Here is a 25,521-nt window from a genome sequence, read left to right on the forward strand (position 1 = left end):
GGTTTTCCACTAAACCTGTTTTGTGAAATGGACCCAATATGTTTGGTGAAGGTTTTCCTACTTGGTAAATGTACAGCATGTCTGACCAACATTAAATATCAAGCTAATATGGTTTTCTGAATGTTGTTTGGCAGGCCTTAAAAATTAGGTTATATTTAAGTCAAAGGAATATTTCTTGATATTCATATCATGTTACAAATCATACTGGCCGGTATTAGTTCCCTTATGGATGACTAATGAGGGGCTCTTTAATCTTAAATAATACACAATTATGCAATGTATTTGAATATACATTTCTCATATGTAGTTAAACAATCAATCGATTTGCACTGCTGTTGCAAAGAACTGAAGGCTGAACAGAGTGTATGTAACATGGAGTCTGATTCAGGTGACGAGCGGCAGGTGGCTGCAGCAACGCAGGTGAACAGAATGAACTGATTGAATGCAGGGATGTGGAGCAGGCTCTGGAATGACAGGAGATGGTAGTATGGAAAACACAAACTTGGATAAAATGAAAGAATAAACTTAAGTCTTGGCAGGAGTCTTGACAGTCTAAGCCAGGGGTCTCCTACATTCTTCCTGTAAGGGTCACATAACTTTTGAACTCTGATGGGTCAGTGTGTAACAGAAAAACTGTGACGATCACAGGGGTGCCTAAATGTAAACACTGACTTTCAGAAAGTAACACATAACCGAATATTAACAAGTCTTTCTGGGATCTTGACAAAAAAAAAAATCATGAAATAAATAACACTATTAATGAAATAGACAATGACAAGGGTGCTTTTCTGGTACTGTTCAGGCATGTCAAATATGGAGGTGGGCCCCATTCAACCTGCGGCCCGTAGTTTGTAGACCACTGGTCTAAGCCCATCCCACAAGAGGACGTTTTACAGATTGTTACCATGTTTGAAATAAATGTGCTGCAATTTTTAATTGATGACTGTGTAACATATTTTTAGTTTTCTTTCAACAAATCTTCATGTGCTCATTGCACTTTATAGTTGACTGAAAATAGATAATCGGTCTTCTGACTGGTTTGTGGTCCTGTCATAATCTTTTTTTTTAATTAACTTTAATTGTTTTAAAGGTGTAAGTTTGTAAAGTACACTATTCACAAAACCTGACTGAAATGCCAGCTTTTTTCAAGAGCAATTGTTCAGAAATTGACTCGACTAAAATTAACCATCCACACAGGGAAGGGGGAAGAGAGAGGAATAAAAGAGAGACAAAACAGTGACGTTCAGGCAGAGATCTGCCAGAACAAGGCAGCTTCTCATCTCTTCTTCATGATGTCATCATTTGATGAAGATGAACTTTGCTTTCCAGAACTTCTCAACTCCTCCTGTAGGAGGACCATACGCCCTCACTTTGAATCTATGCTCGTTCACATCGTACTGTCCTTCATCTCTATTGTTACTGTGATTCTCAACATACTGGTCATCATCTCCATCTCACACTTCAAGTAGGTAAATATTTAATCAGTTTGTGAAACTCTGTTTAGCTGTTGAATGAAATGGTAGAATATCAGAATGTGAAGAAAGAGTTTCATGTTCCACGAATGAATTTGGCTAAGTTTCACTCTTTCCCATCTAGGCAGCTCCACAACCCCACCAACCTACTCCTTCTCTCTCTGGCTGTCTCAGACTGCGTTGTGGGATTCTTCTTCATATTTCAAATTATCCTCATAAATGGCTGCTGGTTTTTGGGAGACATCATGTGTGTTGTGTACATTGTCGTGGATTATATAATCATATCAACCTCAATAGGAACCATGGTTCTCATATCAGTTGACCGATATGTGGCTATTTGTTATCCTCTACATTATTCCACCCAAGTCACAACAAAGAGAACTGATATATGTATTTGTCTGTGTTGGGTTTTTTGTGTTCTTTTTAATAGTCTGATCCTGAGAGACAACCTGGAACAACCAGGCGGGTATAACACCTGTGTTGGACAGTGTGTAATTCATGTTGATTATGCTTCTGGACTTGCTGATATGATTTTATTTTTTATCTTTCCTGTTACTGTCATCATACTTCTGTACATGAGAGTTTTTTTGGTGGCTGTGTCTCAGGCTCGAGCCATGAGGTCTCACATTACATCTGTTACCATCAAGTGTTCAACAAAAGTGACTGCTAAGAAATCAGAGCTGAAAGCAGCCATTACTCTTGGTGTTGTTGTAGTTGTGTTTCTGATATGTGTTTGTCCATACTATTGTGTATTGCTATCTGGCCAGGACTCCATGCTCAATGTTTCATCCTCTACCTTCATCATATGTTTGTTCTACTTTAATTCATGTCTAAATCCTCTCATCTATGCCTTGTTTTATCCCTGGTTCAGAAAATCCATCAAACTGATTGTGACACTTAAGATACTAAAGGCTGACTCATGTGACACCAACATGTGACATAAAAGGAAACACTGGTGTTTTTCATACCACATAACACTGATGTCAAATCTTTCATTATTGACTAGAAATTTCAGAATACGGATTGAATTCATTTTTATGTAGTTTACAATAATCCTTACCTTTTCTGATTTTGTCACACCAGTTCAGAAAATGTATTATTATCGGTATTATGCGATTCAGCACTGTTGATGGTGTCCTGCTCCCTGTGAATGTGAAATAATCCTTGTGTTGTGTATCTTTTTGTATCAGAAGCAAAGAAACAACTTACTTAACATTATTTGCATGAATAAAATGTAAATAAGATGAAATAAATCATATAGATTATTCATGGAGGGGAGTAAATATAAATTATTAAAATTTTAAATGACACTACAATAATGTTCATTACTTTGACCATTTCAATAGTAACAATGCATTCAGAGACTACAACATCCCACGACACCCCTGTATTCAACATTCTAACCTGACCTACACGTTTTTGTGCCTCTGGCTTCCTGAAAATGTTGCTTTTTGTTTTGTCTTTATATCTCATCAGGTTTCAGAGATGTGTACCTCAAAAGGTATAAAAGTGAAAATTTGATCTTTACGTAGTTTTTCAAGGTCAAGGCTGTGATCTAATTTTCATCCCCTTACCTCCCTGAATATAAGGCCTTTTGTTTTGTCTTTCTATCTTATGCGGTTCCTGAGATATGTGCAACTATGAAATTGACCTAATTTTTTCAAAGTGGTGGCTGTGTCTCAGGCTCGAGCCATGAGGTCTCACATTACATCTGTTACCCTAAAGTGTTCAGTGAAAGTTACTGCTAAGAAATCAGAGCTGAAAGCAGCCATTACTCTTGGGGTTGTAGTAGTTGTGTTTCTGATATGTGTGTGCCCATATTATTGTGTTGTGCTATCTGGACAGGACACAATGATTGATGCTGAATCTTCTGCAATCATCATGTGTCTGTTCTATATTAACTCGTGTCTGAATCCTCTCATCTATGCCTTGTTTTACCCCTGTTTCAGAAAATCCATTAAACAGATTGTGACACTTAGGATAGTAGAGAATGACTCATGTAACACCAACATGTGACATGAAAAAAAGGCTGGTGTTAACAAGCCATATTGCATTGTTGTCAGATGAAGAGCTCTGAAAAACGTACAAGGAAATATTACAAGAGTGATTGAATTGCCCTCAGTCATTCCCCATTTTTGCCTGAAAGTTTGATAAAACATATCAGTATTCAAGTGATTTAGCACTATCAATGACAATGTAGCCACAAGAGGACACAAGCCAGTGTCTTATTGTGCCAGTCCCAAGCCCTGCTAAATACAGAGGGTTGCGTCAGGAAGGGCATCCGGCGTAAAACTTTTGCCAAATCAAAGATGCGAATCAAACCTATGACTTCCATACCGGATCAGTCGAGGCCCAGGTTAACAATGACCGCCATCGGCGCTGTTGACCTACAGGGCACTGGTGGAAATTGTATTACTGTTGGTCGAAGAAGAAGAGGAGGAAAGTGCGTTCGCTCGAAGAAAGAGAAGAGGAACACCAAGAGTATAGGACTAAGAGTAGGGACGTTGAATGTTGGAACTATGACAGGAAAAGGTAGAGAGTTGGTTGACATGATGCAGAGAAGGAAGGTAGACATACTGTGTGTCCAGAAGACCAGGTGGAAAGGTAGCAAGGCTAGAAATTTAGGAGCAGGGTTCAAGTTGTTCTATCATGGTATAGATGGGAAGAGAAATGGAGTAGGAGTTATCTTGAAGGAGGAGTTTGTTAGGAATGTCCTGGAGGTAAAAAGAGTGTGTCAGATAGAGTGATGAGTCTGAAGCTAGAACTAGAAGGTGTGATGTTCAATGTTGTTAGCGGGTATGCTCCACAGGTAGGATGTGAGCTGGAGGAGAAGGAGAAATTCTGGTCGGACTTTGAATAAGTGATGCAGAGCATGCCTAGAAGTGAGAGAGTTGTCATTGGAGCAGACTTCAAACGGACATGTTGGTGCAGGAAACAGAGGTGATGAGGATATGATGGGCAGGTTTGGTATCCAGGAGAGGAACGCAGAAGGACAGATGGTAGTTGACTTTGCAAAAAGGATGGAAATGGCTGTAGTGAATACTTTCTTCCAGAAGAGGCAGGAACATAGAGTGACCTATAAGAGTGGAGGTAGGAGCACACAGGATAAAACATCTTGTGTAGACGGTGTAACTTGAAGGAGATCAGTGACTGTAAAGTAGTGGTAGGTGAGAGTGTAGCCAAACAGCATAGGATGGTGGTGTGTAGGATGACTCTGCTGGTGAGGAAGATTAAGAGGGCAAAGGCAGAGCAGAAGACGAAATGGTGGAAGCTAAAAAAGGAAGTGTGTTGCATGACTTTTAGGAAGGAGTTAAGACAGGCTCTGGGTGGTCAGGAGGTGCTTCCAGATGAGTGGACAACTACAGCTAATGTGATCAGGGAGACAGGTAGGAGAGTACTTGGTGTGTCATCTGGAGGGAAAGTAGATAAGGAGACTTGGTGGTGGAATGAGGAGGTACAGGAGTGTATACAGAGAAAGAGGTTAGCCAAGAGGAAGTGGGACACTGAGAGGATTGAGGAGAGTAGACAGGAGTATAGGGAGATGCAGCGTAAGGTGAAGGTAGAGGTAGCAAAGGCCAAACAAGAAGCTTATGATGACTTGTATGCTAGGTTGGACAGTAAGGAGGGAGAGACTGATCTATACTGGTTGGCAAGACAAAGAGACAGAGATGGGAAGGACGTGCAGCAGGTTAGGGTGATTAAGGATAGGGATGGAAGTCTATTGACAGGTGCCAGTAGTGTGATGTGAAGATGGAAAGAGTACTTTGAAGAGTTGATGAACGTTTAAAATGAGAGAGAACAAAGACTAGAAGAGGTGACTGTTGTGGACCAGGATGTAGCAAAGATTAGTCAGGATGAAGTGAGGAGGGCATTGAAGAGGATGAAGAGTGGAAAGGCAGTTGGCCCTGATGATATACCTGTAGAGGTATGGAAGTGTCTAGGAGAGGTGGCAGTAGAGTTTCTGACTGGGTTGTTCAACAGGATCTTAGATAGTGAGGAGATGCCTGAAGAATGGAGGAAAAGTGTGCTGGTGCCCATTTTTAAGAACAAGGGAGATGTGCAGAGTTGTGGCAACTACAGAGGAATAAAGCTGATGAGCCATACAATGAAGTTATGGGAGAGAGTAGTAGAAGCTAGACTAAGGGCAGAAGTTAACATTTGTGAGCAGCAGTATGGTTTCATGCCAAAAAAGAGTACTACAGATGCAGTATTTGCTTTGAGGATGTTGATAGAGAAGTACAGAGAAGGCCAGAGGGAGCTGCATTGTGTTTTTGTAGATCTGGAGAAAGCTGATGACAGGGTGCCCAGAGAGGAACTGTGGTATTGTATGAGGAAGTCTGGAGTGGCAGAGAAGTATGTTAGAGCAGTGCAGGACATGTATGAGGACTGTAAGACAGTGAGGTGTGCTGTAGGTGTGACAGAGGAGTTCAAGGTGGAGGTGGGACTGCATCAGGGATCAGCTCTGAGCCCCTTCTTGTTCGCTATGGTGATGGACAGGCTGACAGATGAGGTTAGACAGGAATCTCCATGGACTATGATGTTTGCAGATGACATTGTGATCTGCAGTGAGAGCAGGGAACAGGTGGAGGAGAAGCTAGAGAGGTGGAGGTTTGTCCAGGAAAGGAGAGGAATGAAGGTTAGCCGCAGTAAGACAGAGTACATGTGTGTGAATGAGAGGGACCCAAGTGGAAGAGTGAGGTTACAGGGAGAAGAGATCAAGAAGGTGGAGGATTTGAAGTACTTAGGGTCAACAGTCCAGAGCAATGGAGAGTGTGGAAAAGAGGTGAAGAAGCGTGTACAGGCAGGATGGAACGGGTGGAGGAAAGTGTCAGGTGTGATGTGTGATAGAAGAGTTTCAGCTAAAATGAAAGGAAAGGTGTACAAAACTGTGGTGAGACCAGCGATGTTGTTTGGTCTAGAGACAGTGTCACTGAGGAAAAGACAGGAGACAGAGCTGGAGGTAGCAGAGATGAAGATGCTGAGGTTCTCTCTGGGAGTGACCAGGATGGATAGGATCAGGAATGAGTACATCAGAGGGACAGCACATGTTAGAGGTTCTGGAGATAAAGTGAGAGAGGCCAGACTGAGATGGTTTGGACATGTCCAGAGGAGAGATAGTGAATATATTGGTAGAAGGATGCTGAGTTTTGAACTGCCAGGCAGGAGGTCTAGAGGAAGACCAAAGAGGAGGTTTATGGATGTAATGAGGGAAGACATGAAGGTAGTTGGTGTGAGAGAAGAGGATTCAAAGGACAGGGCTAGATGGAGGAAATTGATTTGCTGTGGCGTCCCCTGAAGGAAAAAGTCGAAAGGAAAAGAAGAAGAATGACGTCCTTCTTCATATAAATGTGAGATAAACTTAGTGTTGTCGTGCTGAAGAATTGGAGTCGGAGGCCGAGTATTGAAAGGAGCATAAACTTTACTGCTGAACATTTGAGCAGGGTAAGACAGAGTGAGTAACATCTTAACCCGTCCGTGTAGGAACCCCCAAAACTACACCCAAAGTACCTGGGTGAATTATGTAACCCCACTACACAAGCCCCCCCAGAATTCACCCATTGACAAAATCCCTCTCTCGGGGAAGAACCACAGGCCGACCCCTGCGGATGCGAAAAACGGGGGTCGAGGAGAACTGCCAGGCACAGTAGGGCTGACGGGGGGTGCGGCTGTTGGCGGGCGGGGCAATGGGGGGACATTTTCTTCAGGGCCTCGTACAGCGGGCGCATGGTGTGCGCTGCTCGGCGACTGAACCGGTGGTAAAACGTCACCATGCCATAATCCAGCTTTATGGTACCAGCCTCAGGTTAGCTTCAGAAAGTCTGTTACTGCGGTAACAAACCCAGAGGTTCAGTTTACCTCTCTTCATGAAACAGGTCAGGGTTACTCCTTTAACTCTGGGTTAAGTTACCTCCCTTTGTGAAACCAAAAACCCAGGGTTAACTTACTCAGGTTTTCCACTAAACCTGTTTTGTGAAATGGGCCCAATATGTTTGGTGAAGGTTTTCCTACTTGGTAAATGTACAGCATGTCTGACCAACATTAAATATCAAGCTAATATGGTTTTCTGAATATTGTTTGGCAGGCCTTAAAAATTAGGTTATATTTAAGTCAAAGGAATATTTCTTGACATAGTATTCATATCATGTTACAAATCATACTGCCGGTATTAGTTCCCTTATGGAAACCTGACTGAGATGCCAGCTTTTTTCAAGAGCAATTGTTCAGAAATTGACTCAACTAAAATTAACCATCCACACAGGGAAGGGGGAAGAGAGAGGAATAAAAGAGAGACAAAACAGTGACGTTCAGGCAGAGATCTGCCAGAACCAGGCAGCTTCTCATCTCTTCTTCATGATGTCATCATTTGATGAAGATGAACTTTGCTTTCCAGAACTTCTCAACTCCTCCTGTAGGAGGACCATACGCCCTCACTTTGAATCTATGCTCGTTCACATCGTACTGTCCTTCATCTCTATTGTTACTGTGATTCTCAACATACTGGTCATCATCTCCATCTCACACTTCAAGTAGGTAAATGTTTGATCAGTTTGTGAAACTCTGTTTAGCTGTTGAATGAAATGGTGGAATATCAGAATATGAAGAAAGAGTTTCATGTTCCTAAATGATGCTTTTGTGTTTTTATCTGCTAAAATAATAAAACCACTAATGAATATGGCTGAATTTCACTCTTTTCCACCCAGGCAGCTCCACACCCCCACCAACCTACTCCTTCTCTCTCTGGCTGTCTCAGACTGCGTTGTAGGATTATTCTTCATATTTCAAATTATCCTCATAAATGGCTGCTGGTTTTTGGGAGACATCATGTGTGTTGTGTACATTGCCATGGATTATATAATCATATCAACCTCAGTAGGAACCATGGTTCTCATATCAGTTGACCGATATGTGGCTATTTGTTATCCTCTACATTATTCCACCCAAGTCACAACAAAGAGAACTGATATATGTATTTGTCTGTGTTGGGTTTTTTGTGTTCTTTTTAGTAGTCTGATCATGAGAGACAACCTAGAACAACCAGGCAGGTATAACACCTGTGTTGGACAGTGTGTAATTCATGTTGATTATGCTTCTGGACTTGCTGATATGATTTTATTTTTTATGTTGCCTGTTACTGTCATCATACTTCTGTACATGAGAGTTTTTTTGGTGGCTGTGTCTCAGGCTCGAGCCATGAGGTCTCACATTACATCTGATACCATCAAGTGTTCAACAAAAGGAACTGCTAAGAAATCAGAGCTGAAAGCAGCCATTACTCTTGGAGTTGTTGTAGTTGTTTTTCTGATATGTGTTTGTCCATACTATTGTGTATCGCTAACTGGCCAGGACTCCATGCTCAATGTTTCATCCTCTACCTTCATCATATGTTTGTTCTACTTTAATTCATGTCTAAATCCTCTCATCTATGCCTTGTTTTATCCCTGGTTCAGAAAATCAATCAAACTGATTGTAACGCTTAAGATACTAAAGGCTGACTCATGTGACACCAACATGTGACATAACACTGATGTCAAATCTTTTGTTATTGACTAGAAATTTCAGAATAAGGATTGAATTCATTTTTATTTAGTTTACAATAATCCTTATCTTTTCTGATTTTGTCACACCAGTTCAGAAAATGTATTATTATCAGTATTATGTGATTCAGCACTGTTGATGGTGTCCTGCTCCCTGTGAATGTGAAATAAGCCTTGTGTTGTGTATCTTTTTGTATCAGAACCAAAGAAACAACTTATTTAACATTATTAGCATGAATAAAATGTAAATAAGATGAAATAAATCATATTGATTATTCATGGAGGGGAGTAAATATAAATCATTAAAATTTTAAATGAAACTACAATAATGTTCATTACTTTGACCATTTCTATAGTAACAATGCAGTCAGAGACTGCAACATCCCAAGACACCCCTGTGTTCAACATTCTACCCTGACCTACACATTTTTGTGCCTCTGGCCTCCTGAAAATGTTGCTTTTTGTTTTGTCATTATGTCTCATCAGGTTTCAGAGATGTGTACCTCAAAAGGTTTAAAAGTGACAGACGAATGAACACACAAACACGGACAATAACAAAACATCACCTCTTTGTGAGATCAATAATAAAGACAGGTTAAGTACAAGCACTGTCTTTTTTTTTTTTGCGGAAAAATTACAATACAACCTATGCCATATTTGATGAAGCAATATCTACAAATATAAACTGAGAATAGGAAGAAAAATCAAATAATATTAATCAAGCAAAGGAATAAACACAGGGCATCAAAATTGTGAATGAATGTACAAGCTTGCTTGACCCCTGAAGGGAAAAGCCGAAAAGGAAAGACGATAAAAATAATAAACATAGTTAAGTCCAAGCAGCACATGAGTCATTTGTAAATACAAATTATAATTGCAAGTGTCAAATATCTGAAGAAGCCTCTACATCATCAGTGCGGGACATTTTATCATCACGTATAGGATCCGATACATGCTGTAAAAGAACTTCTCCTTTGGGCTTTTCCCTTCAGGGGTCTCTACAGTGAGTCAGTGTCCTCCTTCTAACCCTGTCTCCTGCATCCTCTTCTCTCACACCAACTACCTTCATGTCCTCTTTCACTACATCCATAAACCTCCTCTTTGGTCTTCCTCTAGGCCTCCTGTCTGGCAGTTCAAAACTCAGCATCCTTCTACCAATATATTCACTATCTCTCCTCTGGGCATGTCCAAACCATCTCAGTCTGGCCTCTCTCACTTTATCTCCAGAACCTCTAACATGTGCTGTCCCTCTGATGTACTCATTCCTGATCCTATCCATCCTGGTCACTCCCAGAGAGAACCTCAGCATCTTCATCTCTGCTACCTCCAGCTCTGTCTCCTGTCTTTTCCTCAGTGACACTGTCTCTAGACCAAACAACATCGCTGGTCTCACCACAGTTTTGTACACCTTTCCTTTCATTTTAGCTGAAACTCTTCTATCACACATCACACCTGACACTTTCCTCCACCCGTTCCATCCTGCCTGTACACGCTTCTTCACCTCTTTTCCACACTCTCCATTGCTCTGGACTGTTGAGCCTAAGAACTTCAAATCCTCCACCTTCTTGATCTCTTCTCCCTGTAACCTCACTCTTCCACTTGGGTCCCTCTCATTCACACACATGTACTCTGTCTTACTGCGGCTAACCTTCATTCCTCTCCTTTCCAGGACAAACCTCCACCTCTCTAGCTTCTCCTCCACCTGTTCCCTGCTCTCACTACAGATCACAGATGTGCACTCTGTTCCATGAGTCTCGGACTTCCATAAGACACAAAAGTGCTTTAAACAGTCGATAAGAGTGTGGGAAAAGGTAACGTTGTTTAATATCAGTATGGGGAGGGTTCATAAACCTTTAAATTACCGTAAATAATAAGATAAATAGTTTTTCACAATATTGCAGAATTCGCTATTTGCGTGTGGTTCCTGGAAGGCATTAACCACGAGTAACAAGGGTGTATTGTATCCACAAAACCTGATTGAAATGCCTATTGTTTTATTACTTATTGCATTATGGATGTTTGGACTGGAATGAACATATATTTAGGGCACCAACATTCATCTTTCGCAAAAGTAGTTGGGTAAATAAATGTGATGTAATTGCAGGACAGAATTAAATTATACTAAAATTAACCTTCCAAACAGGGAAGGTGAAGGAGGGCGGAGTAACAGAGAGACAAAACAGTAACGTTCTGGCAGAGATCTGCCAGAACAAGCAGCTTCTCAACTCTTCATCCTGATGTCATCATTTAATGAAGATGAACTTTGCTTTCCAGAACTCCTCAACTCCTCCTGCAGGAGGACCATACATACTCACTTTGAATCTATGTTCATCCACATCATAATGTCCTCCATGTCTATCGTCACTGTTTTTCTTAACATGCTGGTCATCATCTCCATCTCACACTTCAAGTAGGCAAAGATTTTATCAGTTTGAAACAGTTTGCTTTTCAGAATGACATGGTAAATGTCAGCATGTGAAGAAAGAGTTTCATGTTCCTAAATGATGTTTTTGTGTTTTTATCTGCTGGAATGATAATACTTTATTACAAATGATGATGGCTAAGTTTCACTCTTTTCCACCCAGGCAGCTCCACACCCCCACCAATCTACTCCTTCTCTCTCTGGCTGTCTCAGACTGCGTTGTGGGATTCTTCTTCATATTTCAAATTATCCTCATAAGTGGCTGCTGGTTTTTGGGAGACATCATGTGTCTTATGTATGGTGTTGTGGGCTATATAATCATATCAACCTCAATAGGAACCATGGTTCTCATATCAGTTGACCGATATGTGGCTATTTGTTATCCTCTACATTATCCTACCAAAGTCAGTACAAAGAGAACTGATATATGTATTTTTCTGTGTTGGGTTTTTTGTGTTCTTTTTAATAGTCTGATCCTGAGAGACAACCTGGAACAACCAGGCAGGTATAACACCTGTGTTGGACAGTGTGTAATTCATGTTGATTATGCTTCTGGACTTGTTGATATGATTTTATGTTTTATTGTTCCTGTTACTGTCATTATAGTTCTGTACATGAGAGTGTTTGTGGTGGCTGCGTCTCAGGCTCAAGCCATGAGGTCTCACATTACATCCGTTACCCTCAAGTGTTCAACAAAAGTAACTGCTAAGAAATCAGAGCTGAAAGCAGCCATTACTCTTGGAGTTGTTGTAGTTGTGTTTCTGATATGTGCTTGTCCATACTATTGCATATTGCTGTCTGGCCAGGACTCCATGCTCAATGTTTCATCCTCTACCTTCATTATATGTTTGTTCTACTTTAATTCATGTCTAAATCCTCTCATCTATGCCTTGTTTTACCCCTGGTTCAGAAAATCCATCAAACTGATTGTGACACTTAAGATACTAAAAGCTGACTCATGTGACACCAGCATGTGACATAAAAAGAAACACTGGTGTTTTTCATACATCATAGCACTGGTGTCAGATTTTTGATTTTTGACTACAAATGAAAGAATATTAATTGGATCAATTTTTATTTCGTTTGCAATCATCTTTACCTTGTCTTATTGTGTCAGTCACAAAAGTTCTTCTCCTTTTCCCTTCAGGGGTCTCCACAGCGAATCAGTTGCCTCCATCTAACCCTGTCTTCTCATCCTCTTCTCTCACACCAACTACCTTCATGTCCTCTTTCACTACATCCATAAACCTCCTCTTTGGTCTTCCTCTAGGCCTCCTGGCTGGCAGTTCAAAACTCAGCATCCTTCTACCAATATATCCACTATCTCTCCTCTGGACATGTCCAAACCATCTCAGTCTGGCCTCTCTCACTTTATCTCCAGAACCTCTAACATGTGCTGTCCCTCTGATGTACTCATTCCTGGTCCTATCCTTCCTGGTCACTCCCAGAGAGAACCTCAGCATCTTCATGTCTGTTACCTCCAGCTCTGTCTCCTGTCTTTTCTTCAGTGACACTGTCTCTAGACCAAACAACATCGCTGGTCTCACCACAGTTTTGTACACCTTTCCTCTCATTAAAGCTGAAATTTTTCTTTTAAAAAAAATAAATAAATACACCTACATTTTAACTTTGATTTAACGCTCATCAATGTTTAAAATGCAGAGATTCCATTTTTACAGCATTTTTTTTATCCCTGTCCGGTCTTGATGTCCAAGGGCTTGAGGTTCTGCAATTATACAGGGCTCATATTCCATTGTCCCTGGAACTTCATGCCTCACAATGAACATCCTTAAAAGCCCCAAATAATGCTTTTTAAATTCATGTTTTCCAGCTGCCAGATGTCCAACTACACTGTACGGTATTTTAAATGTCTTGCCCCAAACTGATCCGTGGACCTCAATATCTTTGATTGAATATAGATGAAATCCCTTCTGGTCACAGAAGCTTCATTTAAAGGCATTGGCCTCTGAGCCCCTCTGTGGACACCTGCCACCCCCACCCCCATCGGGTGGTATACATTGCGGACGACTGGTGGAGAAAAACACAGTGTTTGCAAATGGGACCGGAATAATTGGAGGAGACAACAGATAATTGAAACTGTATAACCATAATTTTATTCCATGAATAAAGTATGGAATGAAAGCATGGTTCAAATACAATATACGTAGTATGTACCGGATGTTTATTTGAATCAAATACAGATTTATATTGTCTTAACTACAGACACCCTCTGTAAATAAATGAAAATAAAAATCTGTTTCCATACCCAGTAACAAACCTGACCTGTGCTCAGCTCTCTGCTTGAATTAAATGACTACCTTTGTTTGATTATTTGGTTGATTTTTAAATTGTGTTCAATTTAGTTGGGGTTATAGTTACAATAACTCTTCTGCTATTGTTCCAGTAACACATTTCACATGTGCAACACAGACCCACAGAGATCTATTCGTTCATCAATACATTTTCGTAACGATGAGACAATCCTAATCGTCTTGTCTTTAGACGCTGTAGCAGCTTTGTGGGTCGCGGGTGAGGAAGACAGAAGTCTTACACAAGCTCCTATATGGTGCAAGCAGAGACCCACAATCCCCTGAGGTGAGGAGGTCCAATGGTGCAAACTGTGTCATATTTGATGAGGCCTTAGAATCATTAGTGGGACAAACTATATTCTGAAAAAACTGAATGTATGCAGTTAGATATGCCCTGTATACCTGCAACAGTGATGTGTACGTGAAGGCCTGCCATGCTTACTGTTGGCAATATGAAAGGTGTCACACACCAGTTCTGGATGCAGTTCAAATGAACTAGTGTTCAGTCAGTCTGTCTGGGGTCCAGTAGCAGTTCTGGGGATTTATTAGAAACCAGAAGAGCTGCCTGAGAATATTTTGGATACACAAATGAGTGCTGTCCTCAACTGCACATTGTCTTCACTACTGCTCACAAGAATGTTGATGAAATTCAAAAAAATGCGGAAGGACCTCGACCAAACAGCGAAAACCTAGCTGTTTGAGCCTTGGTTGTGCCTTGAATTTATTTAAAGTGCATTGAGTTACCTCTGGTGTATTTTAGCGCTTTAGTAAAGTTGAATTAAGGAAAAAAATGAATGAGCTGGGCATAGCAGTATGCCTTTTATAGAGTGCAACACTCCATCAGACACCTGCAACTCAAAACCAAGATAAACTCATAATAAAAGGATGGAAGGACGTCAAAATCTGTCACATCCTATCAGTAAGACCCTTCAGTCTGAATGGAGGAGGTTGTTTGTGTCACTTTTGGACCTTTGGCCATTTTCTTCTTGAAAACTTTCATTTATTATTATGAGCTGGTGATAACTGCTTGACCAGCTCTTTACCCTTTCTGTAGTTAATTGTACATCTCTGTTGTCTCTGTCTTCAAATCACAAATTAACAAACCACACTCCCGCTTACATTGATGGATGCACATACATGCTTGTACTGAATTACGATTGTGCTTTGTAGTTGTACATGTTAAATATTAAATGAAAAAATTTGGCTCCAGATTTTTATAAGAAAAAAACGGAACTTTAGGAAGGGAAACCTTTGAGTTTTCCTTCAGCAGCACAGTCCGATTAGGCAGTTAATGGTCTTCCCAAATGTAAGTAATCAACCATCCATCTTCCACCGCTTATCCGTAGTCGGGTTGCGGGGGCAGCAGCTTCAAAGGGGAGCCCCAAACTTCCCTTTCCCCCCACATCCACCAGCTCTGACTGGGGGATCCCAAGGCATTCCCAGGCCAGTGTTGAGATATAATCCCTCCACCTGGTCCTGGGTCTGCCCCGAGGTGTCTTCCCAGCTGGATGTGCCAGAGACGCCCCCCTAGAGAGGCGTCCCGGAGGCATCAAGCCACCTCAACTGACTCCTTTCCAGGTGAAGGAGCAGCGACTCTACTCTGAGCCCCTCGTGAACAGCAGTGTTTCTCACCCTATCTCTAAGGGAGACACCAGCTATCTGCCTGAGAAAGCCCATTTCAGCTGCTTGTATCCGTGATCTCTTTCTTTCAGTCATGACCCATCGCTCATGACCATAGGTGAGGGTAGGAACGAAGATTGAATGGTAGATGGAGAGCTTTGCCTCTCGGCTTAGCTCCCTCTTTGTGGCAACAGTGTGGTAAATTGACTGCAATACCGCTCCTGCTGCCCCAATTCTCCGTCCAATCTCACGATCCATTGTTCCCTCACTCGTGAACAGGACCCTAAGATACTTAAACTCCTTCACTTGTGGAAGGACCTCATCCCCACTTGGAGAAGGCATTCCACCGGTTTCCTGCTGAGGACCATGGTCTCAGATTTGGAGGTGCTAATCCTCATCCCTGTCACTTCACACTCGGCTGCAAACCGGACCCGTGAGTGCTGCAGGTCACAGGCTGATGACGCAAACAGGACCACGTCATCTGCAAAAAGCAGCGATGCAATCCTCAGGCCACCAAACTGTAACCCCTCCTCACCACGACTACACCTCGATATCCTGTCCATGAAAATCACAAACAGAATTGGTGATAAAGTGCAGCCCTGGCGAAGGCCAACAGCTACTCGGAACAAGTCCGACTTACTGCAGAGAACCCGAACGCAGCTCTCACTTTGGGCGTACAGGGATTGGATGGCCCTGAGGAGAGGCCCCCTCATCCCATGCTCCTGCAGTACTCAATCGAGGTCAACAGTGTCCCATCTTTGCTGTATACAGCTTGGATGGTTCCCCGTTTCCCCCTCCTGAGGTGTCGGACAGTCCTCCAGAACAACTTTGGTGCCGTCCGATAGTCCTTCTCCATGGCCTCTCTGAACTCCTCCCACACCCTCTGTTTTGCCTCCATCACAGCCGAGTCCACAGTCCTTATGGCCCGTCAGTACCCTACAACTGCTTCAGGAGTCCCCAGGGACAACATGCCCCTGAAGGCCTCCTTCTTCAGTCGGACAGCTTCCCTGACCACCGAGGTTCCACCACGGTGTTCGAGGGTTACCGCCCCTTGAGGCACCCAAGACCTTGAGACCACAGCTCTCAGCTGCAGCTTCAGCAATGGAAGCTTTGAACATCGACCATTCAGGTTCAATGCCCCCAGCCTCCACAGGGATGCATGAGAAGCTCCTTCGGAGGTGTGAATTGAAGGCCTCACGGACCTGAAAGTAGTGATGTAATCAAATATCAGAAGTTAACTCACAGCTACTAAAATAAACTGTCATTTGAGGGAAAGGAGGAGGGAGGATGGAAAGGGATAAAGTATACAAGACAGAGACTACCAGGAAGAAAGTTGGCAGAGTTCTTCCTCATGATGTCACCCTTAAATGAAGACCTTTGCTTTCCACAACTTTTCAACTCCTCTTGCAGCAAGTCCATACGTCCTTACTTTGAATCCATGCTCATTTACACCGTATTGTCCTCCATCTCTATTGTGACTGTGATTCTCAACATGCTGGTCATCATCTCCATCTCACACTTCAAGTAGGCAAATATTTCATTAGATAACGCAAATGGTAGCTGTTCATAATGAAATGATAGAATATCAAAATGTGAAGAAAACGTTTTATGTTTGTAATTGATGATTTTGTGCTTTTGCCATTTTTTATCTGCTGGCATGATACTATTACAATTGATAAGCTTTTTTACCCTCTTTTCTCTCCAGGCAGCTCCACACCCCCACCAACCTCCTCCTTCTCTCTCTGGCTGTCTCAGATTGCATTGTTGGATTCCTCTTCATATTTCAAATTATCCTCATAAATGGCTGCTGGTTTTTGGGAGACATCATGTGTGTTGTATATTTTGTCCTGGACTATATAATCACATCGACTTCAATAGGGACCATGGTTCTAATATCAGTTGACCGATACGTGGCTATTTGTCATCCTCTACATTATTCTACCCAAGTCACAAAAAACAGAACTGATATCTGTATTTGTCTTTGTTGGATGTTTTGTGTTGTTTTTCAATGCCTTATCATGAAAAATATCCTGGAACAACCAGGCGGGTATAACACCTGTGTTGGACAGTGTGTAGTTAATGTTAATTATGCTTCTGGAGTTGCTGACATGATTGTATTCTTTATCTGTCCTGTTACTATCATTGTAGTTCTATACATGAGAGTGTTTGTGGTGGCTGTGTCTCAGGCTCGAGCCATGAGGTCTCACATTACATCTGTTACCCTAAAGTGTTCAGTGAAAATAACTGCTAAGAAATCAGAGCTGAAAGCAGCCATTATTCTTGGAGTTGTTGTAGTTGTGTTTCTGATATGTGTTTGTCCATACTATTGTGTATCGCTAACTGGCCAGGACTCCATGCTCAATGTTTCATCCTCTACCTTCATCATATGTTTGTTCTACTTTAATTCATGTCTAAATCCTCTCATCTATGCCTTGTTTTATCCCTGGTTCAGAAAATCCATCAAACTGATTGTAACGCTTAAGATACTAAAGGCTGACTCATGTGACACCAACATGTGACATAAAAAGAAACACTGGTGTTTTTCATACCACATAACACTGATGTCAAATCTTTTGTTATTGACTAGAAATTTCAGAATAAGGATTGAATTCATTTTTATTTAGTTTACAATAATCCTTATCTTTTCTGATTTTGTCACACCAGTTCAGAAAATGTATTATTATCAGTATTATGTGATTCAGCACTGTTGATGGTGTCCTGCTCCCTGTGAATGTGAAATAAGCCTTGTGTTGTGTATCTTTTTGTATCAGAACCAAAGAAACAACTTATTTAACATTATTAGCATGAATAAAATGTAAATAAGATGAAATAAATCATATTGATTATTCATGGAGGGGAGTAAATATAAATCATTAAAATTTTAAATGAAACTACAATAATGTTCATTACTTTGACCATTTCTATAGTAACAATGCAGTCAGAGACTGCAACATCCCAAGACACCCCTGTGTTCAACATTCTACCCTGACCTACACATTTTTGTGCCTCTGGCCTCCTGAAAATGTTGCTTTTTGTTTTGTCATTATGTCTCATCAGGTTTCAGAGATGTGTACCTCAAAAGGTTTAAAAGTGACAGACGAATGAACAAACAAACACTGACAATAACAAAACATCACCTCTTTGTGGGATCAATAATAAAGACAGGTTAAGTACAAGCACTGTCTTTTTTTTTTTTTGCGGAAAAATTACAATACAACCTATGCCATATTTGATGAAGCAATATCTACAAATATAAACTGAGAATAGGAATAAAAATCAAATAATATTAATCAAGCAAAGGAATAAACACAGGGCATCAAAATTGTGAATGAATGTACAAGCTTGCTTGACCCCTGAAGGGAAAAGCCGAAAAGGAAAGACGATAAAAATAATAAACATAGTTAAGTCCAAGCAGCACATGAGTCATTTGTAAATACAAATTATAATTGCAAGTGTCAAATATCTGAAGAAGCCTCTACATCATCAGTGCGGGACATTTTATCATCACGTATAGGATCCGATACATGCTGTAAAAGAACTTCTCCTTTGGGCTTTTCCCTTCAGGGGTCTCTACAGTGAGTCAGTGTCCTCCTTCTAACCCTGTCTCCTGCATCCTCTTCTCTCACACCAACTACCTTCATGTCCACTTTCACTACATCCATAAACCTCCTCTTTGGTCTTCCTCTAGGCCTCCTGTCTGGCAGTTCAAAACTCAGCATCCTTCTACCAATATATTCACTATCTCTCCTCTGGACATGTCCAAACCATCTCAGTCTGGCCTCTCTCACTTTATCTCCAGAACCTCTAACATGTGCTGTCCCTCTAATGTACTCATTCCTGATCCTATCCATCCTGGTCACTCCCAGAGAGAACCTCAGCATCTTCATCTCTGCTACCTCCAGCTCTGTCTCCTGTCTTTTCCTCAGTGACACTGTCTCTAGACCAAACAACATCGCTGGTCTCACCACAGTTTTGTACACCTTTCCTTTCATTTTAGCTGAAACTCTTCTATCACACATCACACCTGACACTTTCCTCCACCCGTTCCATCCTGCCTGTACACGCTTCTTCACCTCTTTTCCACACTCTCCATTGCTCTGGACTGTTGACCCTAAGTACTTCAAATCCTCCACCTTCTTGATCTCCTCTCCCTGTAACCTCACTCTTCCACTTGGGTCCCTCTCATTCACACACATGTACTCTGTCTTACTGCGGCTAACCTTCATTCCTCTCCTTTCCAGGACAAACCTCCACCTCTCTAGCTTCTCCTCCACCTGTTCCCTGCTCTCACTACAGATCACAGATGTGCACTCTGTTCCATGAGTCTCGGACTTCCATAAGACACAAAAGTGCTTTAAACAGTCGATAAGAGTGTGGGAAAAGGTAACGTTGTTTAATATCGGTATGGGGAGGGTTCATAAACCTTTAAATTACCGTAAATAATAAGATAAATAGTTTTTCACAATATTGCAGAATTCGCTATTTGCGTGTGGTTCCTGGAAGGCATTAACCACGAGTAACAAGGGTGTATTGTATCCACAAAACCTGATTGAAATGCCTATTGTTTTATTACTTATTGCATTATGGATGTTTGGACTGGAATGAACATATATTTAGGGCACCAACATTCATCTTTCGCAAAAGTAGTTGGGTAAATAAATGTGATGTAATTGCAGGACAGAATTAAATTATACTAAAATTAACCTTCCAAACAGGGAAGGTGAAGGAGGGCGGAGTAACAGAGAGACAAAACAGTAACGTTCTGGCAGAGATCTGCCAGAACAAGCAGCTTCTCAACTCTTCATCCTGATGTCATCATTTAATGAAGATGAACTTTGCTTTCCAGAACTCCTCAACTCCTCCTGCAGGAGGACCATACATACTCACTTTGAATCTATGTTCATCCACATCATAATGTCCTCCATGTCTATCGTCACTGTTTTTCTTAACATGCTGGTCATCATCTCCATCTCACACTTCAAGTAGGCAAAGATTTTATCAGTTTGAAACAGTTTGCTTTTCAGAATGACATGGTAGAATGTCAGCATGTGAAGAAAGAGTTTCATGTTCCTAAATGATGCTTTTGTGTTTTTATCTGCTGGAATGATAATACTTTATTACAAATGATGATGGCTAAGTTTCACTCTTTTCCACCCAGGCAGCTCCACACCCCCACCAATCTACTCCTTCTCTCTCTGGCTGTCTCAGACTGCGTTGTGGGATTCTTCTTCATATTTCAAATTATCCTCATAAGTGGCTGCTGGTTTTTGGGAGACATCATGTGTCTTATGTATGGTGTTGTGGGCTATATAATCATATCAACCTCAATAGGAACCATGGTTCTCATATCAGTTGACCGATATGTGGCTATTTGTTATCCTCTACATTATCCTACCAAAGTCAGTACAAAGAGAACTGATATATGTATTTTTCTGTGTTGGGTTTTTTGTGTTCTTTTTAATAGTCTGATCCTGAGAGACAACCTGGAACAACCAGGCAGGTATAACACCTGTGTTGGACAGTGTGTAATTCATGTTGATTATGCTTCTGGACTTGTTGATATGATTTTATGTTTTATTGTTCCTGTTACTGTCATTATAGTTCTGTACATGAGAGTGTTTGTGGTGGCTGCGTCTCAGGCTCAAGCCATGAGGTCTCACATTACATCCGTTACCCTCAAGTGTTCAACAAAAGTAACTGCTAAGAAATCAGAGCTGAAAGCAGCCATTACTCTTGGAGTTGTTGTAGTTGTGTTTCTGATATGTGCTTGTCCATACTATTGCATATTGCTGTCTGGCCAGGACTCCATGCTCAATGTTTCATCCTCTACCTTCATTATATGTTTGTTCTACTTTAATTCATGTCTAAATCCTCTCATCTATGCCTTGTTTTACCCCTGGTTCAGAAAATCCATCAAACTGATTGTGACACTTAAGATACTAAAAGCTGACTCATGTGACACCAGCATGTGACATAAAAAGAAACACTGGTGTTTTTCATACATCATAGCACTGGTGTCGGATTTTTGATTTTTGACTACAAATGAAAGAATATTAATTGGATCAATTTTTATTTCGTTTGCAATCATCTTTACCTTGTCTTATTGTGTCAGTCACAAAAGTTCTTCTCCTTTTCCCTTCAGGGGTCTCCACAGCGAATCAGTTGCCTCCATCTAACCCTGTCTTCTCATCCTCTTCTCTCACACCAACTACCTTCATGTCCTCTTTCACTACATCCATAAACCTCCTCTTTGGTCTTCCTCTAGGCCTCCTGGCTGGCAGTTCAAAACTCAGCATCCTTCTACCAATATATCCACTATCTCTCCTCTGGACATGTCCAAACCATCTCAGTCTGGCCTCTCTGACTTTATCTCCAGAACCTCTAACATGTGCTGTCCCTCTGATGTACTCATCCTGGTCCTATCCTTCCTGGTCACTCCCAGAGAGAACCTCAGCATCTTCATGTCTGTTACCTCCAGCTCTGTCTCCTGTCTTTTCTTCAGTGACACTGTCTCTAGACCAAACAACATCGCTGGTCTCACCACAGTTTTGTACACCTTTCCTCTCATTAAAGCTGAAATTTTTCTTTTAAAAAAAATAAATAAATACACCTACATTTTAACTTTGATTTAACGCTCATCAATGTTGAAAATGCAGAGATTCCATTTTTACAGCATTTTTTTTATCCCTGTCCGGTCTTGATGTCCAAGGGCTTGAGGTTCTGCAATTATACAGGGCTCATATTCCATTGTCCCTGGAACTTCATGCCTCACAATGAACATCCTTAAAAGCCCCAAATAATGCTTTTTAAATTCATGTTTTCCAGCTGCCAGATGTCCAACTACACTGTACGGTATTTTAAATGTCTTGCCCCAAACTGATCCGTGGACCTCAATATCTTTGATTGAATATAGATGAAATCCCTTCTGGTCACAGAAGCTTCATTTAAAGGCATTGGCCTCTGAGCCCCTCTGTGGACACCTGCCACCCCCACCCCCATCGGGTGGTATACATTGCGGACGACTGGTGGAGAAAAACACAGTGTTTGCAAATGGGACCGGAATAATTGGAGGAGACAAAAGATAATTGAAACTGTATAACCATAATTTTATTCCATGAATAAAGTATGGAATGAAAGCATGGTTCAAATACAATATACGTAGTATGTACCGGATGTTTATTTGAATCAAATACAGATTTATATTGTCTTAACTACAGACACCCTCTGTAAATAAATGAAAATAAAAATCTGTTTCCATACCCAGTAACAAACCTGACCTGTGCTCAGCTCTCTGTTTGAATTAAATGACTACCTTTGTTTGATTATTTGGTTGATTTTTAAATTGTGTTCAATTTAGTTGGGGTTATAGTTACAATAACTCTTCTGCTATTGTTCCAGTAACACATTTCACATGTGCAACACAGACCCAAAGAGATCTATTCGTTCATCAATACATTTTCGTAACGATGAGACAATCCTAATCGTCTTGTCTTTAGACGCTGTAGCAGCTTTGTGGGTCGCGGGTGAGGAAGACAGAAGTCTTACACAAGCTCCTATATGGTGCAAGCAGAGACCCACAATCCCCTGAGGTGAGGAGGTCCAATGGTGCAAACTGTGTCATATTTGATGAGGCCTTAGAATCATTAGTGGGACAAACTATATTCTGAAAAAACTGAATGTATGCAGTTAGATATGCCCTGTATACCTGCAACAGTGATGTGTACGTGAAGGCCTGCCATGCTTACTGTTGGCAATATGAAAGGTGTCACACACCAGTTCTGGATGCAGTTCAAATGAACTAGTGTTCAGTCAGTCTGTCTGGGGTCCAGTAGCAGTTCTGGGGATTTATTAGCAACCAGAAGAGCTGCCTGAGAATATTTTGGATACACAAATGAGTGCTGTCCTCAACTGCACATTGTCATCACTACTGCTCACAAGAATGTTGATGAAATTCAAAAAAATGCAGAAGGACCTCGAGCAAACAGCTAAAACCTAGCTGTTTGAGCCTTGGTGCTGCTTTGAATTTATTTAAAGTGCATTGAGTTACCTCTGGTGTATTTTAGCGCTTTAGTAAAGTTGAATTAAGGAAAAAAATGAATGAGCTGGGTATAGCAGTATGCCTTTTACAGAGTGCAACACTCCATCAGACACCTGCAACTCAAAACCAAGATAAACTCATAATAAAAGGATGGAAGGACGTCAAAATCTGTCACATCCTATCAGTAAGACCCTTCAGTCTGAATGAAGGAGGTTGTTTGTGTAACTTTTGGACCTTTGGCCATTTTCTTCTTGAAAACTTTCATTTATTATTATGAGCTGGTGATAACTGCTTGACCAGCTCTTTACGCTTTCTGTAATTAATTGTACATCTCTGTTGTCTCTGTCTTCAAATCACAAATTAACAAACCACACTCCCGCTTACATTGATGGATGCACATACATGCTTGTACTGAATTACGATTGTGCTTTGTAGTTGTACATGTTAAATATTAAATGAAAAAATTAGGGTCCAGATTTTTATAAGAAAAAAACGGAACGTTAGGAAGGGAAACCTTTGAGTTTTCCTTCAGCAGCACAGTCCGATTAGGCAGTTAATGGTCTTCCCAAATGTAAGTAATTAACCATCCATCCATCCATCTTCCACCGCTTATCCGTAGTCGGGTTGCGGGGGCAGCAGCTTCAAAGGGGAGCCCCAAACTTCCCTTTCCCCCCACATCCACCAGCTCTGACTGGGGGATCCCAAGGCATTCCCAGGCCAGTGTTGAGATATAATCCCTCCACCTGGTCCTGGGTCTGCCCCGAGGTGTCTTCCCAGCTGGATGTGCCAGAAACAACCCCCTAGAGAGGCGTCCCGGAGGCATCAAACCACCTCAACTGACTCCTTTCCAGATGAAGGAGCAGCGGCTCTACTCTGAGCCCCCCATGAACAGCAGTGTTTCTCACCTTATCTCTGAGGGAGACAACAGCTATCCGCCTGAGAAAGCCCATTTCAGCTGCTTGTATCCGTGATCTCGTACTTTCAGTCATAACCCATCGCTCATGACCATAGGTGAGGGTAGGAACGAAGATTGAACGGTAGATGGAGAGCTTTGCCTCTCGACTTAGCTCCCTCTTTGTGACAACAGTGCGGTAAAGCGACTGCAATACCGCTCCTGCTGCCCCAATTCTCCGTCCAATCTCACGCTCCATTGTTCCCTCACTCGTGAACAGGACCCCAAGATACTTAAACTCCTTCACTTGTGGAAGGACCTCATTCCCCACTTGGAGAAGGCATTCCACCGGTTTCCTGCTGAGGACCATGGTCTCAGATTTGGAGGTGCTAATCCTCATCCCCGCCACTTCACACTCGGCTGCAAACCGGACCCGTGAGTGCTGCAGGTCACAGGCTGATGACACGAGCAGGACCACATCATCTGCAAAAAGCAGCGATGCAATCCTCAGGCCACCAAACTGTAACCCCTCCTCACCCCGACTACGCCTCGATATCCTGTCCATGAAAATCACAAACAGAATTGGTGATAAAGTGCAGCCCTGGCGAAGGCCAACAGCTACTCGGAACAAGTCCGACTTACTGCAGAGGACCCGAACGCAGCTCTCACTTTGGGCGTACAGGGATTGGATGGCCCTGAGGAGAGGCCCCCTCACTCCATACTCCCGCAGTACTTCCCACAGTATATCCCTGGGGACCCGATCGTACGCCTTCTCAAAGCCTACAAAACACATATAGACTGGATGGGCGTACACCCAAGCCCCCTCTAGGATCCCTGTGAAAGTAAAAAGCTGGTCTGTTGTTCCACGACCAGGACGGAAGCCACATTGTTCCTCCTCATTCTGAGATTCGACAATCGGCCGGACCCTTCTTTCCAGCACCTTGGAGTAAACTTTCCCAGGGAGGCTGAGGAGTGTGATGCCCCTGTAGTTGGCACACACCCTCTGGTCCCCCCTTTTAAAAAGAGGAACCACCACCCCAGTCTGCCACTCTTTCGGTACTGTCCCACACTTCCAATCAATGTTAAAGAGGCGTGTCATCCATGACAGCCCCTCAACACCCAGAGCCTTCAGCATTTCCGGGCGAATCTCATCAACACCCAGGGCTTTGCCACCGTGAAGTTGTTTAACTACCTCGGTGACTTCGCCCCGAGAGATTGACTCGATTCCCCATC

General features: G+C 41.9%; 5 protein-coding genes across 5 annotated transcripts; all 5 read left to right on the forward strand.

The window, feature by feature from the left end:
* Positions 1–1,292: 1,292 nt before the first annotated feature.
* On the forward strand, positions 1,293–2,410 carry LOC137605288 (trace amine-associated receptor 13c-like). Its single transcript, XM_068329846.1, has 2 exons — positions 1,293–1,465; positions 1,597–2,410. The coding sequence occupies exons 1-2, from the start codon at positions 1,293–1,295 to the stop codon at positions 2,408–2,410; spliced, it is 987 nt and encodes a 328-aa protein (XP_068185947.1).
* Positions 2,411–7,826: 5,416 nt separating this feature from the next.
* Positions 7,827–8,987, forward strand: LOC137605248 (trace amine-associated receptor 13c-like). The gene is made up of 2 exons (XM_068329771.1): positions 7,827–7,999; positions 8,174–8,987. The coding sequence occupies exons 1-2, from the start codon at positions 7,827–7,829 to the stop codon at positions 8,985–8,987; spliced, it is 987 nt and encodes a 328-aa protein (XP_068185872.1).
* Positions 8,988–11,244: 2,257 nt separating this feature from the next.
* Positions 11,245–12,406, forward strand: LOC137605486 (trace amine-associated receptor 13c-like). The gene is made up of 2 exons (XM_068330198.1): positions 11,245–11,417; positions 11,593–12,406. The coding sequence occupies exons 1-2, from the start codon at positions 11,245–11,247 to the stop codon at positions 12,404–12,406; spliced, it is 987 nt and encodes a 328-aa protein (XP_068186299.1).
* A 4,303-nt stretch (positions 12,407–16,709) lies between these two features.
* LOC137605314 (trace amine-associated receptor 13c-like) lies at positions 16,710–17,877 on the forward strand. Its single transcript, XM_068329888.1, has 2 exons — positions 16,710–16,882; positions 17,064–17,877. Exons 1-2 carry the CDS (start codon positions 16,710–16,712, stop codon positions 17,875–17,877), a joined length of 987 nt encoding a protein of 328 aa, XP_068185989.1.
* A 2,395-nt stretch (positions 17,878–20,272) lies between these two features.
* On the forward strand, positions 20,273–21,330 carry LOC137605324 (trace amine-associated receptor 13c-like). Its single transcript, XM_068329903.1, has 2 exons — positions 20,273–20,340; positions 20,517–21,330. Exons 1-2 carry the CDS (start codon positions 20,273–20,275, stop codon positions 21,328–21,330), a joined length of 882 nt encoding a protein of 293 aa, XP_068186004.1.
* Positions 21,331–25,521: the final 4,191 nt, after the last annotated feature.

This window comes from Antennarius striatus, chromosome 12 (genome assembly GCF_040054535.1).
Source record: "Antennarius striatus isolate MH-2024 chromosome 12, ASM4005453v1, whole genome shotgun sequence".
NCBI lineage: Eukaryota > Metazoa > Chordata > Actinopteri > Lophiiformes > Antennariidae > Antennarius > Antennarius striatus.

Excerpts from the sequence above, each read along its gene's own strand:
- LOC137605248 (XM_068329771.1), top strand. The coding sequence starts at position 7,827 with ATGTCATCATTTGATGAAGATGAACTTTGCTTTCCAGAACTTCTCAAC. Across the intron at positions 8,000-8,173 it reads ATCTCCATCTCACACTTCAA|GCAGCTCCACACCCCCACCA; the intron begins GTAGGTAAATGT and ends TTTTCCACCCAG.
- LOC137605314 (XM_068329888.1), top strand. The coding sequence starts at position 16,710 with ATGATGTCACCCTTAAATGAAGACCTTTGCTTTCCACAACTTTTCAAC. Across the intron at positions 16,883-17,063 it reads ATCTCCATCTCACACTTCAA|GCAGCTCCACACCCCCACCA; the intron begins GTAGGCAAATAT and ends TTTTCTCTCCAG.
- LOC137605324 (XM_068329903.1), top strand. The coding sequence starts at position 20,273 with ATGTCCTCCATGTCTATCGTCACTGTTTTTCTTAACATGCTGGTCATC. Across the intron at positions 20,341-20,516 it reads ATCTCCATCTCACACTTCAA|GCAGCTCCACACCCCCACCA; the intron begins GTAGGCAAAGAT and ends TTTTCCACCCAG.
- LOC137605288 (XM_068329846.1), top strand. The coding sequence starts at position 1,293 with ATGTCATCATTTGATGAAGATGAACTTTGCTTTCCAGAACTTCTCAAC. Across the intron at positions 1,466-1,596 it reads ATCTCCATCTCACACTTCAA|GCAGCTCCACAACCCCACCA; the intron begins GTAGGTAAATAT and ends TTTCCCATCTAG.
- LOC137605486 (XM_068330198.1), top strand. The coding sequence starts at position 11,245 with ATGTCATCATTTAATGAAGATGAACTTTGCTTTCCAGAACTCCTCAAC. Across the intron at positions 11,418-11,592 it reads ATCTCCATCTCACACTTCAA|GCAGCTCCACACCCCCACCA; the intron begins GTAGGCAAAGAT and ends TTTTCCACCCAG.